Source organism: Rhinoderma darwinii, chromosome 1 (assembly GCF_050947455.1).
Source record: "Rhinoderma darwinii isolate aRhiDar2 chromosome 1, aRhiDar2.hap1, whole genome shotgun sequence".
Lineage (NCBI taxonomy): Eukaryota > Metazoa > Chordata > Amphibia > Anura > Rhinodermatidae > Rhinoderma > Rhinoderma darwinii.
In genome coordinates this window covers 203,934,789-203,952,288 of record NC_134687.1, presented here as the reverse complement: position 1 = coordinate 203,952,288, position 17,500 = coordinate 203,934,789, and the positions used below count along the sequence as shown (strand labels likewise).

The 17,500-nt window shown below is 43.0% G+C and overlaps 1 protein-coding gene and 1 long non-coding RNA gene across 6 annotated transcripts in view; one reads left to right on the top strand and one right to left on the bottom strand.

Moving 5' to 3' along the window:
• Positions 1-17,500, top strand: part of PTPN13 (protein tyrosine phosphatase non-receptor type 13) — a 246,646-nt gene that overhangs the window by 193,364 nt on the left and 35,782 nt on the right. For 4 of the 5 annotated variants that reach the window (XM_075860899.1, XM_075860908.1, XM_075860917.1 and 1 more), the window contains 7 exons: positions 1,376-1,459; positions 4,682-4,789; positions 5,337-5,468; positions 6,833-7,284; positions 8,101-8,238; positions 14,814-14,907; positions 16,977-17,062. In XM_075860899.1, coding sequence (XP_075717014.1) covers positions 1,376-1,459; positions 4,682-4,789; positions 5,337-5,468; positions 6,833-7,284; positions 8,101-8,238; positions 14,814-14,907; positions 16,977-17,062 — 1,094 coding nt within the window. The remainder of the gene's footprint in view (positions 1-1,375; positions 1,460-4,681; positions 4,790-5,336; positions 5,469-6,832; positions 7,285-8,100; positions 8,239-14,813; positions 14,908-16,976; positions 17,063-17,500) is intronic. The other variant, XM_075860892.1, reaches the window with a different exon arrangement.
• The window catches only part of LOC142759078 (uncharacterized), a 47,173-nt gene that overhangs the window by 7,660 nt on the left and 22,013 nt on the right, over positions 1-17,500 (bottom strand). Inside the window, exons 2-3 of the long non-coding RNA XR_012883056.1 lie at positions 6,819-7,068; positions 5,207-5,548 (exon numbers count right to left, since the gene is read on the bottom strand). This is a non-coding gene — a long non-coding RNA (uncharacterized LOC142759078). The remainder of the gene's footprint in view (positions 1-5,206; positions 5,549-6,818; positions 7,069-17,500) is intronic.

Here is a 17,500-nt window from a genome sequence, read left to right as displayed (position 1 = left end):
TCTATGTTCAGTATACACTCTAGCGCTATTTGAAGTGAGATTGACAGGCGTTGTTATAGGTTCTAGGATAGCGGTGATGCCCGGTGGACCCCATTGACTTACAGTTTGCGTTCTGATGAGGTGTCCGTCATTTTGACAGGGAAAACAGCGCTGCATGATTTGAACATAACCTAAATGGCGCTTGTATCCTGGAGACTGGGTCTGCAGAAGAGAGGAGGACTGTAGGAGTTCACCACCACCCTGTGATGGTATCAGATTGCTCCCATTTGTAGGAGGTGCAATAACTTAATATTATGGAATTCCTAATAATGGAAATCACTAATATGATACATAACATAGCTATGAATTGGAGCATTAGTAACCATTACTTTTAAAACACATGCAAATTTATCAAATGTTCCACACCAGTTTTTTGGCATAGAAAAGCAGCAAATGCATCAAAAGTTGCAATTTACACCAAAAAAAAATAAATAGATTTTTGATGCATTTATGCTGCTCGCACCTATTTGAGGAAAATTGGGTGGGGCTTTGCAGAGGGGGCATGCCTGCCCAACACAGTTACTGTAATTTATGCCAGAAACTGTCATCTACCAAGATTTACCTTTCTGGCGCACAGACGAGAGAACACACGACAAATTAATTAAAAAGGTTGTGCCTCTTAGTATAAAGCCCGCAGGAGTAAGTTGGGACTGATTCACGAAGATGGGCTTTTTGTAGGGGGTTAGGGGAACTGGTATTAAAGGTTCTCTCTGTTGCATAAATGAGTGTGTTTTCCCTTTTTTTTATTTTAAGTTCTGAAAAGTTACACTTTTTTTTTAGTGTTTACATGAAATATTCGAACACAGAGTACTGGGAACTTTTTTTTTTTATTATTCTTTGTGTCCAAATAATTAAGTCTTTGACGAGATTCTCTGATGTTTGTGAAACAAAAGAGAACAGCTTGAGGGCTTTTCAGTGGTTAAGAACTTCTTTATATAGGAGTTCTTGTGAAATGTCAGAGACTGTCACAGGACACAAATGTTATGTCATATATACCAGTTGTGTTTTTGTTTAATTTTATTATATAGAATTAGATGTTAGTATTCCCACATACATTATGTGAATGTCTTTAGAAATGTAGGTTATAAGGGAAAATGCTGTAGGATATTGGCCTTGTGCATAAAAACTAGTGCCGGTAAGTGTTGCCCATAACACTGTTAAAGTCCGGTTGCTATGGGCAAAACTGAACCGGTGTTGCACGTTTTGTGCATGAGGCTCATTATGTTTAACGATTGTGAAAAATAAAAACGTAATGGTGATGTGGATGGAGTATGTAAGAATCAATATCCCTGTTGATTATTTACATTCTTATAGATAATTTCTGTATTTTCATTAGAAGTCATGCAGAATAAAATGTCTGGATCTACTGAAAGAGAGATTACCTTGGTGAAGTTAAAGAAAGATCCTAAATGTGACCTTGGTGAGTACATACATCTTGCTTTGAGACCGCATAGCTTCTGGTGCATAAACACTGTAGCGTTTAGACTGACTTACCTGGATAATTGGTCACTTAGGAAGGCTTCATAAGGATATTGACTGGGGTTGGAGTGGTTACAGTATTACTCAATGGCATTTAGAGGCGTTGGGACCATTTGTACCGTTAGCATTAAATGTTATATGGATAAGATTTAGAAGCTGTTTAAAATAATTTATTCTATATTTTTCGAACTACTTAGTCATATAAAATTACAAATCTACTTTTAAATAAATGTCTTCATGCAGAAGTAGCATGCATCGTTCTAGATCATCCAAAGCTGACCGAATCCACCATGTCTCTGTTAGGCTGGATTCACACATGCATTTTTTGTGGAAGTTTGGGGTTTTGTTTTTTGTCAAAGCCAGGAGTGGATACAAACGGAAGGAAGGGTGGGTTCACACACAGCATTATTTCATGCAGTGTTTTATGCCAAAGCCAGAAGTGGCTTTAAAAATAAAATTGGTGCATCTTTTGACTGCCTGGTCTTCGTTTATCCTGTCCAAATATTAAACCGCATTGGTAAATCTGCCACACTGTGTGTGAAACCACCTTAAGTCTGGGATCTCACTCAAAGTTTTTTGAGCCAAAGCTATAAGTGGATCTAAAATGAAGGGAAGTATAAAGAAGACTGATACATCTCCATTCTTTTGCGTCCACTCCTGCATTTGGTTGAAAAAACTGAGCAAAAATCTCCACTAATGACTACATCAAAACTGCAGGTGTGGTCTTGAATTAAAGGAAATCACAATACTTCTCTGTCATTTACAGCGAGATCTCGCTGTGCTGTGCTGTAGTCTCACACGCTACAGAAGTGGTCAGGATTCTGAATACACATCACGTCCTGGTTGGAGGTAATGTATATTCATTATCAGGACACTGCAGTAACTTTACAGTGTGTTTATGTGGCTGCACATAGCGATATAGCTATATCGCTATCTACAGTGTAAATGAATGGAGAGAAGTGTATGACGCTGATTGGTTAGCGTCATATACTTCTCTCCACAACGCCCACTTGGTAAAAAAGTAAAACACGCCCAGTTGTCCATTGAGAAACTCATTAGCATAAAGCTAATATAGATCATAACTCCGTCAAAAATTATTGTTTTTCTAAATAAAAAAACACTGCTGTATTCTACATTACAGTGCCGATCAGATCATTTACAAGATAGGGAACTTATAATGTGCCTCTTTAAGTGAATCTAGGCTTAGTGTGCACCGCGTTAGCACTAAACTGTCAAACACCATGTATCTCCGGCTCTTCCTACTATGTATGTGAAGAACATTGATCTATACAAAGGCACCCATCTAGTCGCATGTTGGACCTCCTTTGGCCCTCAGAACCACAGCAATTTGTCGTGGCATAGATTCCACAAGTTGTTAAAATCTATCTTCTTGAGTATTTGCCTGTGCCTTCAGGATAGCTTCTCGCAGTTGCCGCTAAAGGGTCCATCGATTCGTGCTGCTTGCTCCAAATTCTGACCCTCCCATCGGCATGATGCAACAGACATCTGGATTCATCTTACCAGGCGATTGTTTTTCCACTGCTCAGTGATCCAATTTTTGCTCTCTTTTGCCCACTGGAGTCTTGCCTTTCTGTTTCCCTTGGACAGCAATGGCACTTGAAATGGTCACCTACTGTTATAGCCTTGCTAAGGAATGTGTAATTGTGCGTTCGGTCACATTAGTTGCAGCACCAGCATTGTAATCTGCTGCAAGTTGCTTGAGTTTGCTGTTCGGCAGAACTATTCTTGACATACTCCTCTGACCCCTTTCGTCAACGAATTGTTGATGTTCACAGGATCCCCTTTTGCTGCATGTTTTTTCTCGATCACACCATTCTCGTTATACTCTCGTTCACACCATTCTCGTTATACTCTCGATACCATTGCACGAGAAAACCCTACGATCTTGGCAGTTTTTTTACATACTGGCCCTGACCAGATCACTTGATTTTCCCATTCTAAAGTGGATTCACACTGAAACTGATCCACAGAAAACTTGCTTACTTGATTTTATGCTGCACTCCGGGGTCACGTGTCTTATTTCCATACAGGGAAGCTCCAAAGATGAAAGGGCAGGTTTCTCCAATAAAGTGGCCATTCAGTGTATATTTAGCTTACTACAGGTGATTGTCAATGATTTATATCTATCAACAACCAAAAGCAGGTGGATACGTTTTATGACGGTCTACTCATATATAATAATTCATAGAGATCCATTGGGCGAACAGTAGTAACAGTGCATACGCGCACTAAAGGGGGTTTTACACTGGGCGATTATCGTGTAAACAAGCGTTCATAGAATGCTTGTTGATGATAATTACCCTGTGTAAACAGGGCAGCAATCAGCAGATGAACAAGCAAACGCCCTATCATCTGCTGATCGAATCGTTTAAAAAAAAGACACGCTGCCGACATGATAGTAAGGTATCGGGACGAGCGATCAGAGAAAACGAGCGCTGATCAACGATGTCTCGTTGATCGGTGCTCTCTGCACCGGCTGAGTGTCGGATGATGTTAAAGGCCCTTAACACTAACCCAGCAGCTCTGAGGATTTGTTACTATTAAAGGGGTTTTCCCATCTTAGACAATTATAGCATATCCACAGGATATGCCATAAAAGTCCGATAGATGCGGGTCCCCTAAACCCCGTTCTAGCTTACTCTTCTCCTGCTGCCTCCCGGCCAAATCCTGGTTAGGTGGTCGAGAGTTGTGGAAACAGCCGAGCTCACTGAGCTACGCTGTTTCTGTAACTCCCATAGAAGTGAATGGGAGTTACGGAAACAGCACAGCGAGCTACGCTGTTTCCGTAGCTACCGAGTTCCGTAAACAGCGTAGCTCTTTGTTCTAAGCTGTTTCAGTAACTCCCATTCACTTCTATGGAAGTTACAGAAACAGCGTAGCTCAGCGAGCACTCTGCTGCTTCCGTAACTCCCGACCACCTAACCAGGAAGAGCAAGTTAGAACAGGGTTTAGGGGGCCCCGTAGTAGAGAGAGGTGCCGGTCCCAGTGGTGGGACCCGCATCTATCTGACATTTATGACATATCCTGTGGATATGCCATAAATGTCCACGGTTGGAAAACCCCCTTTAACTATGGCAACAGTAAAAATCTTTCTAATCTCTTGGCCATTCATTACTACTATATTTTAACTACATTTCTGTAGGGTTCCACATTATGGGTGGAGAGACAACCGGAAAGCTAGACCTTGGAATATTTATAAGCTCAATAACACCTGGGGGACCAGCTGACTTGGATGGACGCTTAAAACCAGGTAAGAATTAATGATACATTAATATGGATCTCTGGATAGTAAAGAATAAAAATGTCCCCACCTATCGAAAAAATTCCACAGCACTATAATTGATTAAAAGGAATGCATTAAAAACGAAGGTTAATTCGCCTCACGTTGCCGATAAATGTAGTCCAGCAAAACCTATTCACTACTAATCTATCTATCCATCTATCACCTATCCAATATCGATCTATCTTCTCTATCTAATATCTATTTATCTGTGTCTCTAATATTTATCTATCTGTCTATTTAATATCTAGCTATCTATTTTAGGATCAGGTTATTTACTGGCTAACCAGTTCCATTGGAAGTTGAGTTGTAAATTCCAAGACTTACTAAAATGACACATCTGTTATAATTTGTCCATGCTATTCTAGAACTATAAATTCAACAAACCTTAAAACTTTAGTTGCTTTCTTATGTGTTTGCTGTGAAATGGAGAGTATTTCACATTGACTGAAAAGGTTCCCTCGCTTTGGCTTGTTTTTGGAAAATGGTTCTCACAATTGGTCCTTGTTCTGTTTAGGAGATCGCCTTATATCCGTGAACAGCGTGAGTCTGGAGGGGGTGAGCAAGCAGGCAGCACTAGACATCCTCCAAAACTCTTCTGAGGATGTAACACTTCTCGTGTCTCAACCCAAAGAAAAACTGACCAGAGGTAACTTTTTGTCTGCTCGTTTCTTCATGTGCTTCCATCATTGAGGTATTTAAAACCATTTTTTAATTATTTCCAGGGCACTGTACATATGGAAAAAAAAGGATTTAAGTATATGACATGAAATAATGAAAACAAGTACAGTAAACATGAGCTGAATGAGTGACAGACTGGTACAGAAGGAGAAAGGACCTTGCCCGTGAGGGCTTACAATCTACAAGGGAAGGGGGAAGGAGACAGGTGAGGGTAGCAGCTGCTCATATGGTAGTGTAGTGGCATCAGGGTTATTGTATGTTGTAAGCTTTTCTGAAGAGGTGGGTTTTCAGGTTGCTTTAATGGTTTTGATGTTTGGAGAGAATTGGAGGTGTTTGGGTAGCGAGTTCCAGAGTATGGGGGATTCACGGGAGAAATCGGAGACTATGATGTGAGTAGCAGAAAAGAAGGTCTTGTGAGGGCCACAGATCATGTGTGGGTGGGTATCATGAGATAGTATGGAGGGGGACAGACAAATGTTTTGAACTGAATTAGCTGGCGGTAAGTAGCCAGTGAAGGGATTGTCAGAGGGGAGAGGCAGAGGCGAAACAAAGAGAGCGGTAGATTAACCGGTAAGCAGAGTTAAGGCTGGATTGGAGGGATGCAAGAGTGTTAGATGTTAGGCATTAGAGAAGGATGTTGCAGTAGTCTATTCGGGAGATAAGGGCATGCACTAGCATTTTTGTTGCAGGTGGCGGGAGGAAGTAAGGGCTTGGATGTGCCTTTTGACAGACAGGGACGTAGATTATACCGGGGCAGCGGACTTGTGAAACCGGGGAAAGTGTGGAGCCATTAACTGTGATTGATAGTTCTGGTAAAGTGTTGAGTGAGATGGGTAAAATATGATGAACTCAGTTTTTTCCATGTTAAGTTTAAGAGAGTTGGAGGAGAAGAAGGATATATCTGATAGACATTCTGGACAGCAGAGGGTGACATCTAGGCCAGAGAGGTAAATTTGTCCTCAGCATAGCTCATGACATACCTCTTTCAGTACTGCATTTTCTCTACCCGAGGATTAGTTTAGTAACATGTCCAAACGTCTTTAGCTGAATTTGCACGTATGGTAATAATTAAGTCAAGATCGCATTAGTTAATCAGTTAAATGCAACTTTTTTTTTTAATGAAATGCGTTCATTTATGTGGCACAAATTTCATACTGTATTGGTAATTGTATATTTTGTGGTATGTCACTATCTATAGATTATAGTGTATGTTTTATAGGAATTGCTAATGGTTTACCAGTTGGTACTTTTGTTTTTTTCAAAGCAATATTTATGAAACATTTATTTGTCTTGATTTATTTCTAAAAATACATTGTACCTGTTATTTTATAGAACATCAATACAACAGGTCAAAAAGTCAGCCTTGCACATCTCTTCCTTGTAAAGATATTGAAGCAGAATCTTCATCTGACGAACACAAAAGGTTCCCTGGTGGTAACACAAGACTTTTATCTGGAAGCTCATCTGGGATTTCAGCGGGAAAACGAGAGGGAAGCTTGAGCTCCCAGGATTCTCGGACAGAGAGTGCAAGCCTTTCTAATAGTCACATCAGTGGTCTCATCAGGAACCTGTCAAAGGGACAGACAAGACCTCTATCAACCTCTGCCAAGAACTCTCCATCAGTCAGTGCTAAAGCTAGTGACGAGATAAAAACTCTGTCAGATAATAAAGAAACGGGAACAAGTCCAGATCTCGCCGATTCTACCGATTATTCAGATAGAGGCGACTCTGACATGGATGAGGCTACCTATTCTAATAGCCAGGAGCAGCATACAATAAAGAAGGTTGTTTATCTATCTGATATCTATTTATCTTCTTATATCTATCTATCTATCTATCTATCATCTATCTATCATCTATCTATCTCATATCTATCTATCTATCTTATTATATCTGTCTGTATGCATTAGATCAGGTAGCAGAAAAAAGGGGTCCTGGGTAATTTGGCAGACATGGACCAAAGAACACAGAGAAGAGTTACTTTACTTTAGTTACCAATACTTACAACCTATTGTCAGGGAAACTTCACATCCTTTATTCTAAGACTTGGATTCCTCATGTTAATTTGTACTTTTGTCTTCGGAATAGTCCCAAAACCTTGGTGGGAAAATATTCCCAATTTATTCCAAAAGGGGCTTTGAAGATTATTGGTTAGATGCCCCTTTAGATTTGTTTATACTGCTGTGATTTAAACACAAATCAAACTATAACCGTAAATTATATAAAGTGATTATAATTTCTTCTCTTAAAGAGGTTTTCCTCTTGGGTCAATCCCTTTTCATATTAACTTTTATGGTATATCGAGTTAATGGAAAGCCCCCCCCCCCTATCAGACCCGCTCTCTATTAGCCAGAGTATGACTGCTGGCATTTGTGCATTACATGGACACCTGCTCATTTGAGATTCCACGTGGCTGATAATAGCCGGTAATTCTGGGGGGTCTCAGATGTGGAATCCACCGTTATCAGCTAGTTGCAGTGGAGGGGCTGCTTAATTTCAAGGGTTTGTCCTATTGAAAATTCCCTTTTAAGGTTTTATTCTATAAAAATGTACTTGTCTAAAGAATGTTGTGTATTTTTTGTTATATTATTTTTACAAAGGAATCTTCTTTGGAAAATTCATCACTGACGATCGGCAAGCTTTCACCGACCCCTCTTAAACCGGGAGATGTCTTCACAGTTGTATTAGCCAAGAAAGATGACAGCTTGGGGATAAGTGTCACGGTACTGTTTGACAAGGTTTTTGCGGTTTTTCTCTTTGGTTTTTGTCCTGCATGCAACGTCTTTATGTCTTAGGGTGCCTTCACATATATCAGTTGCATTAGCATCCGTTTTTTTGTCTCAAGTGATTACTACTGATGCAAGAATTTATTCGTTGTCATCAGGCTTTTTCACAATTTTTACTACAAAACCATCAGTTGTCGTTAGTTGTCATCAGTTTTTACCATCCTTTTTAACATCCGTTTTTACCACAATGGTCCACCAAAAAGGCAGTCTAGGGTCTGAAAATGTGGCAATTTTATAAGAGTGGTGCATAGTTTGTGATCGATTGGATAAATGATAGATTAGATACTTGTTGTGTACCATGTCAGGGCTCTCCTTCTCTGCTCTGGCCTTGTCGCTACACTGAAGTCTGACACACACATTGTAATGTCACGTGTGTCATATTCATTGCGGAGCCAAGAGAGAGAGCCCAGAAGGCAGCTGCTGTCCACTGACCTCAGATCAAATCTTCGAAGCAGCCATGGGAGCCTGAAAAGACGCCAAACACGAACCATAACTTCAGGGAGTAGATCGTTTTTGGCGCCTTTTACAGCTACCCAATACCTCCCTGCATCTCCTACCCACACCACGCAGGGATTCACACAACAGGGTTCGGGCATCGGCTGTTACAAACAGCCATCCAGGTCCGTTTTTGATGGCCGTTTTGTATCCGTTCCGTTTTTGGCAAGTTTTTATGCAATGTTAAATACATTTGTGTAAAAAAAAGACAAAAGTATAGTAGGTATGACACCTTTATTAGCTAACCATAAAAATTATAAATGCAAGCTTTCAGAGCACAAAGGCCCCTTCTTCAGGCAGTTTACAAATGAATGAATTAGAAAAAAAGCACAACATTTAGATGTTACACAAAGACAATAGGTACATGAAGTGATACATCATTAAGATAAGCCGGGCCCATAAAACTGAGGTTATAGAGGTGTTGACTTAGGAGATGAGTTTTTAAAAACAGATGAATTTCATGTGTAGATAATGAAACACTGCCCTCTGTAGATAATGCAGCAGTGCCCCCTGTATATAGTGCAACACACTCCCTGTAGATAATGCCACACCCCCTGTAGATATCACCACAGTGCCCCCTGTAGATATCACCACAGTGCCCCCTGTAGATAGTGCCGCACATCCCCCTGTATATAGTGCCACACACCCCCCTGTAGCTAATGCCACAGTGCCCTCTGTATATAGTGCCGCACACCCTGTAGATAATGCTGCAGTGCCCTCTTTAGATAGTCCACACCCCCTGTATATAGTGCCACACCCCCTGTATATAGTGCCACACCCCCTGTATATAGTGCCACACCCCCTGTATATAGTGCCACACCCCCTGTATATAGTGCCACACCGCCCTGTATATAGTGCCGCACACCCTGTATGTAGTGCCACACACCCCTGTATGTAGTGCCACACCCCCCTGTATATAGTGCCACACCCCCCTGTATATAGTGCCACACCCCCTGTATATAGTGCCACACCCCCTGTATATAGTGCCACACCCCGTGTATATAGTGCCACACCCCGTGTATATAGTGCCACACCCCGTGTATATAGTGCCACACCCCGTGTATATAGTGCCACACCCCATGTATATAGTGCCACACCCCGTGTATATAGTGCCACACCCCGTGTATATAGTGCCACACCCCCTGTATATAGTGCCACACCCCCTGTATATAGTGCCACACCCCCTGTATATAGTGCCACACCCCCTGTATATAGTGCCACACCCCCTGTATATAGTGCCACACCCCCTGTATATAGTGCCACACCCCCTGTATATAGTGCCACACCCCCTGTATATAGTGCCACACCCCCTGTATATAGTACCACACCCCCTGTATATAGTGCCACACCCCCCTGTATATAGTGCCACACCCCCCTGTATATAGTGCCACACACCCCTGTATATAGTGCCACACACCCCTGTATATAGTGGCACACACCCCTGTATATAGTGCCACACCCCCCTGTAGATAGTGCCACACCCCCCTGTAGATAGTGCCACACCCCCCTGTATATAGTGCCACACACCCCTGTATATAGTGCCACACCCCCCTGTATATAGTGCCACACCCTCCTGTATATGGTGCCACACATGCCCCTGTAGATAATGCTGCAGTGTCCTCTGTATATAATGCCACAGTACCCCCTGTATATAATGCCACAGTACCCCCTGTATATAATGCCACAGTACCCCCTGTAGATCGCGCCACACAGCACCCCTGTAGATAATGCCGCAGTGCCCTCCCTATAGAATACCACAGTACATCCTGTGTATAATGCCACAGTACCCCCTGTGTATAATGCCACAGTACCCCCTGTGTATGATGCCACAGTACCCCCTGTGTATGATGCCACAGTACCCCCTGTGTATGATGCCACAGTACCCCCTGTGTATGATGCCACAGTACCCCCTGTGTATGATGCCACAGTACCCCCTGTGTATGATGCCACAGTACCCCCTGTGTATGATGCCACAGTACCCCCTGTGTATGATGCCACAGTACCCCCTGTGTATGATGCCACAGTACCCCCTGTGTATGATGCCACAGTACCCCCTGTGTATGATGCCACAGTACCCCCTGTGTATGATGCCACAGTACCCCCTGTGTATGATGCCACAGTACCCCCTGTGTATGATGCCACAGTACCCCCTGTGTATGATGCCACAGTACCCCCTGTGTATGATGCCACAGTACCCCCTGTGTATGATGCCACAGTACCCCCTGTGTATGATGCCACAGTACCCCCTGTGTATGATGCCACAGTACCCCCTGTGTATGATGCCACAGTACCCCCTGTGTATGATGCCACAGTACCCCCTGTGTATGATGCCACAGTACCCCCTGTGTATGATGCCACAGTACCCCCTGTGTATGATGCCACAGTACCCCCTGTGTATGATGCCACAGTACCCCCTGTGTATGATGCCACAGTACCCCCTGTGTATGATGCCACAGTACCCCCTGTGTATGATGCCACAGTACCCCCTGTGTATGATGCCACAGTACCCCCTGTGTATGATGCCACAGTACCCCCTGTGTATGATGCCACAGTACCCCCTGTGTATGATGCCACAGTACCCCCTGTGTATGATGCCACAGTACCCCCTGTGTATGATGCCACAGTACCCCCTGTGTATGATGCCACAGTACCCCCTGTGTATGATGCCACAGTACCCCCTGTGTATGATGCCACAGTACCCCCTGTGTATGATGCCACAGTACCCCCTGTGTATGATGCCACAGTACCCCCTGTGTATGATGCCACAGTACCCCCTGTGTGTGATGCCACAGTACCCCCTGTGTGTGATGCCACAGTACCCCCTGTGTATGATGCCACAGTACCCCCTGTGTATGATGCCACAGTACCCCCTGTGTATGATGCCACAGTACCCCCTGTGTATGATGCCACAGTACCCCCTGTAGATAATGTGCCACAGTACCCCCTGTAGATAATGTGCCACAGTACCCCCTGTAGATAATGTGCCACAGTACCCCCTGTAGATAATGTGCCACAGTACCCCCTGTAGATAATGTGCCACAGTACCCCCTGTAGATAATGTGCCACAGTACCCCCTGTAGATAATGTCGCACAGCCCCCCTGTAGATAATGTCGCACAGCCCCCCTGTAGATAACGTCGCACAGCCCCCCTGTAGATAACGTCACACAGCCCCCCTGTAGATAACGTCACACAGCCCCCCTGTAGATAACGTCACACAGCCCCCCTGTAGATAACGTCACACAGCCCCCCTGTAGATAACGTCACACAGCCCCCCTGTAGATAACGTCACACAGCCCCCCTGTAGATAACGTCACACAGCCCCCCTGTAGATAACGTCACACAGCCCCCCTGTAGATAACGTCACACAGCCCCCCTGTAGATAACGTCACACAGCCTCCCTGTAGATAACGTCACACAGCCCCCCTGTAGATAACGTCACACAGCCCCCCTGTAGATAATGTCACACAGCCCCCCTGTAGATAATGTCACACAGCCCCCCTGTAGATAATGTCACACAGCCCCCCTGTAGATAATGTCACACAGCCCCCCTGTAGATAATGTCACACAGCCCCCCTGTAGATAATGTCACACAGCCCCCCTGTAGATAATGTCACACAGCCCCCCTGTAGATAATGTCACACAGCCCCCCTGTAGATAATGTCACACAGCCCCCCTGTAGATAACGTCACACAGCCCCCCTGTAGATAACGTCACACAGCCCCCCTGTAGATAACGTCACACAGCCCCCCTGTAGATAACGTCACACAGCCCCCCTGTAGATAACGTCACACAGCCCCCCTGTAGATAACGTCACACAGCCCCCCTGTAGATAACGTCACACAGCCCCCCTGTAGATAACGTCACACAGCCCCCCTGTAGATAATGTCACACAGCCCCCCCTGTAGATAATGTCACACAGCCCCCCCTGTAGATAATGTCACACAGCCCCCCTGTAGATAATGTCACACAGCCCCCCTGTAGATAATGTCACACAGCCCCCCTGTAGATAATGTCACACAGCCCCCCTGTAGATAGCGCCACACATATATGGACAGTGACGTCAGTGGCTACTCCTTGAGCTGAATCCCCGTTGCCGACTCTGGGAGGGAAGTCGTCAGGGGCTCATTCTGTTCCTAGCTCAAATCCATCTTCCCGCCGGGTGCTGCCGGAAGGTGGATGCGGCAGCACCCGACGTTCATCCGGCCACAATTAAAACAGCTAGGATAAGGAGCCGGAACCAAAAATGCTACAGGAAACATTTTTGAATCCGGGTTCCAGGGAGGTCCGGCGCCGTACGGTGCCACAACTAATGTTCTCTGTGCCAGAACAGGTCCCATAGAAAGCTATGGGATCCATTCCAGCATCAGTTTGCCTCCGGGTTTTTGAAGCGAATGCCGGACATATGTGAACGGCCCCTTACCATGACTTATTTTAACTGTAGTAATTGCCAAAAAGTGATCTCATTTTACCACTCCTCACTAGATAGGTTCACGGAGTACCGATTACTTTTGTGAGCACTGACTTATTTAACCACTTAACAACCAGTCCTATTTTGGCCTTCATGACCAAGAATTACATTTTTTCATAGTCCCATTCCAAGAGTCCTAACTTTTTTTTTTTTTCTGTCAACATAGCTGTTTTTTTGCAGAAAGAGTTCTATTTTTTAATTGTACTGTTTTTTGGGTTCATATAGTATATTAATTAACTTTTATTAACTTTTACTTGCGGAGGGGATTAAAAAAAGTGGCTATACTGGCATATAGTGCCATATACTCCGTGTGGTCTCCAGTTATGTGATCGCTGTGACAGCCTGTCACAGCGATCACATTGCTCTCCTCCTAGCGGCGCTTGCGTACCGACGGTAAGGAGATCCATAATACGGCTGTCTAGAAACAGCCGTATCATGGAGCTTCATCCAGAGACCGCTCAGTGTGGTCTCTGGTCAGGTGATTGCTGTCACAGCATGTCACAGCAATCACCAAATGCATCTTTTCCCTCTCAGGCAGGATCAGTGGGGGTCCAAGCAGTCATCCCTCCACTTTCTGAAATGAGTTAACCCCTTTAAAGTGGCTCAGAAATAGGTTGCACCTAGTGTGCTGTGACTCCGGTGAATCCCACCGATATGAGAGAACAGGTTTTCATGCTATAGCAAGCTTATGAACAATGATGTAGTAGATTCTATCATGCGGACTGCTGTGTTATGTTGTAATTGCCACTGTAAGAATGGCGCTCTGAAAATAATTGGTCCTAGATCCCCTTAATATCTTCTATGGTAACTCATATTGCTTGTCCTGTCACACTGTGAGCGTATAGTCCAGGTACTCCATCTGTGCATGCCTTGCTATATGTTTGCTATTGCCATTCAGCATGTTTGCACTAAAGTGTGCTTTATATTCATTGTGTGTTTCCTGGCAACTAGCTTAACTGTTTGTTTGACTAGTTTTTGGTTTGATATTGTTTTTTGGTTGTATATCTTGTTTCCTTGTTGGGTTTGAAGTCTTTTGTGGTTCAGACATTCCTCTCATACTTCAGTAAAGTGTTGAATGTGTTTAGATTTACCATATACCTTCTTGACAGATTCTTGATTTGATTTGGTTTGATTTTGGTTTTATTCTCCTAATGGTAGGCTCATCCTAATGCAGCATATTTGTGATACATCACACTATGTGGGCACACTAGAATTATGCCATGCCATCCCATCTCTATACTGCCTGCTTATGGCACTGTTGTATCTACGTGCTTGAGTGGCCTATGGCCCCTAGGCATTGAAGCTAGGTTTGATTTGCTATTTCTGCAACCACTTTAGCTCCATCAATGTATTTTAATTTGTGTTCTAGTTTTTATTTGAATTTTATCATTATAATTATTATTACATTTTTTGGGCACTAAACCGCTTTTTGGTGTTTAGTTAAAGTGAGGGTTTACAAACAGTTGCATGGGGTCCCTTAGGTCCAAACCCCTTAGGATATTGCTCCATTTTAGTGGTGTACGGTGCTACTCCGTTAATAACTTAAAGCTTCTTTATTTTTAGGGAGGTGTAAATACCAGCGTAAAACATGGTGGTATCTATGTGAAAGCAGTTATACCAAAAGGAGCTGCTGAAGCTGATGGCAGAATACTAAAAGGTATTTTTCAAAGATTTATGTTTTACCTTGTGATATTGATCATAGTTTTTACTCCTTGTATCCAGAAACCTGTCTAAGGTACGTTCACACTGAGTTTTTTGCAAGGAGACAAACCTGCCTCAAAGTCCAATCCGGAATTTTGAGGAAGATTTTGACCTGCCTGCACTTTTTTTTTTTGCTGCAATTTTCGGCCGCAGCCATTAAGCGCCACAGGCAAAAAAAACCGCAGCGAAAACCGCTTTCTCTGCCTCCAATTGATGTCAATGGGAGGTCAGAGAGGCAAACGCTTGAAGAAAGAGTATGACGCTTCTTTTTCCCGCAAGCGTTTTTTTTCTGCAAGCGGGAAGAAATCGCCTCCTCCTATTGAAATCAATGGGATGCGTTTTTGGCCGTTTTTTTACGCGGTTTCTGTGTCAAAAACAGCGCCAAAAAACTGTGAACTAGGCCTTTACATTCCCCTCATATTTCAGAAAGGGGCAGCTCAGGATACAATTGGATACTCAGGATGTAGCTACTTTCTGCTACTTTCTGCTACTGCAATGCAAGCATTTACTAATTTATTAGACTAGGTAGTATTGGGTTTATGTACTAGAACTTATTGCATTGATCTGTTACTAGGAACCGCTTATGTGGTGTAAAACACAAATCTTTTTCCGCCTCTAGGTATTATGTCTCTGTGTAGACTGACACACGACCATTTTATAGCTTAATTTAAAGGGGTTGTCCGGTTTCAGCCAATTAATGTTATTTTTTAGTATAATTAGAAGTTATATAATTTATCTATATAATTTTTGTATTAATTCCTCACAGTTTTCAGAATCTCTGCTTCTTGATCTTCAGTAGGAACATTCATTGGAACTCCCAGTTGATACAATTCTGTCCATGGTCATGTGATGGTCACACAGGTGCTGGGATCGTTACAGTACGTGTATCAGAGCTGTCTTCTAAAGTTTCCAGCACCTGTGTGTCCATCACATGACCATGCACAGAATTTTACCCACTAGAAGTAAACAAAGGGGTTGTTCTTTACCAAAAAAATGGTGGCCTATCCTCATGATAGGTCATCAATAGCGTACGCTGCTTCCCCTTAATTTCCTTTACTGTACGCAGTGTGAATCGCCGACATGGTTGTAGCGGCGGTTCACGGTATTACAGCTTTCTCCCATTCACTTCAATGGGAGAAGGCTGTCATACTGTGAATTGCCTCTACAAGTGTGTCGGCGATTCACAGTGTGAGCAGTAAAGGAAATTAAGGGGGAGCAGCTCTCGTATGAGCGCTGCGGCCCCTTCAAAACTGCTGATCAGCGAGAGCGCTGGGAGTTGGACCCCGACACACTAGCTATTCATGGCCAATCCTGAAGATAGGCCATCAATTTCTTGGGACTGGACAACCCCTTTAATGTTTCGACTAAATAACAACAAGCAAAGATCTTTAAAACGTTGAGGAATTATTACAGAAAGTAGATTAGAAAATTGTATAACTTAAGCATACAAAAAATAACATTACCCTTTGAGGAGGATCTAGGAATGGACGGAGCATGCAGTAAAATTATATAGATATGTAATATGTCATTATTAACACATTTATTTATGTCCTGACAGCCAGATGTCTGGTCCCAACACTAAACAGTACAGGAATATGGAAAATTCGGACAATGGTCCCAAATATCATTTTTGAGCCAAAACTATGTATCATCCAGTGTACAGCGATGCATTCAAGAAACAGTAGATCATAGTGTATGAATAAACGGGCGACATTGTGAAATATTCGCGTGCAACAAAAGCATTTTTGTTATCCGGAATATGTTGGTAATACGAAGACTAAAAGCAATGTATTGAATAGTAAAATGATGATTCAATTATTGAAGAAATCTACTGCAGACAAGTGAACGATCCTCCTTCTTGTACAATAACCGTATATCTCTAGTTTATTGCGTGACAAAACTGTTGACCTTTTAGGTTTTTTCTTAATCCCCTAACAATTCATTAACTACATTCTAGGTATTAATTTGGACATCTTGTTGACTATGTAATTGTCGGATTATTACAACTGTTTATCTCTAACCAAGGTGACCGTGTCCTGTCTGTAAATGGAACCAGCCTGGAGGGCGCCACTCATAAGCAAGCAGTGGAGATGTTGAGAAATACTGGTCAGGTAGGATTTACTAAAAGGCAACTCTATTTTCTAGATTTAGAACATGTTTTTCTAGGACATACTGTATATAAAGTCATCTTTATGTTGATGTTCGGTGACATGGATGCTAAACTATGTGTGGAATCCTAATCAATACATTTTGCAATTGGAAGTACAAGTAGGTTATCCCAGACTGTCTCGTAATAGAAAGGCATGTCACAATAGGTAGAGTATTGAATAACGTCATCTAAACTGCAAACACGGTAACTATGAGATAGTTGCTTCCTCCTGTGCTTCTGTGAGCAAGGGTATGTTCACACGCCCTATTTACGGACGTAATTCGGGCGTTTTACGCCTCGAATTACGTCCGAAAATACGGCTCCAAACCGCAGGCAAATATCTGCCTATTGAAATCAATGGGGTTACGATGTTCTGTGCACACGGGCTTTTTTTTTACGC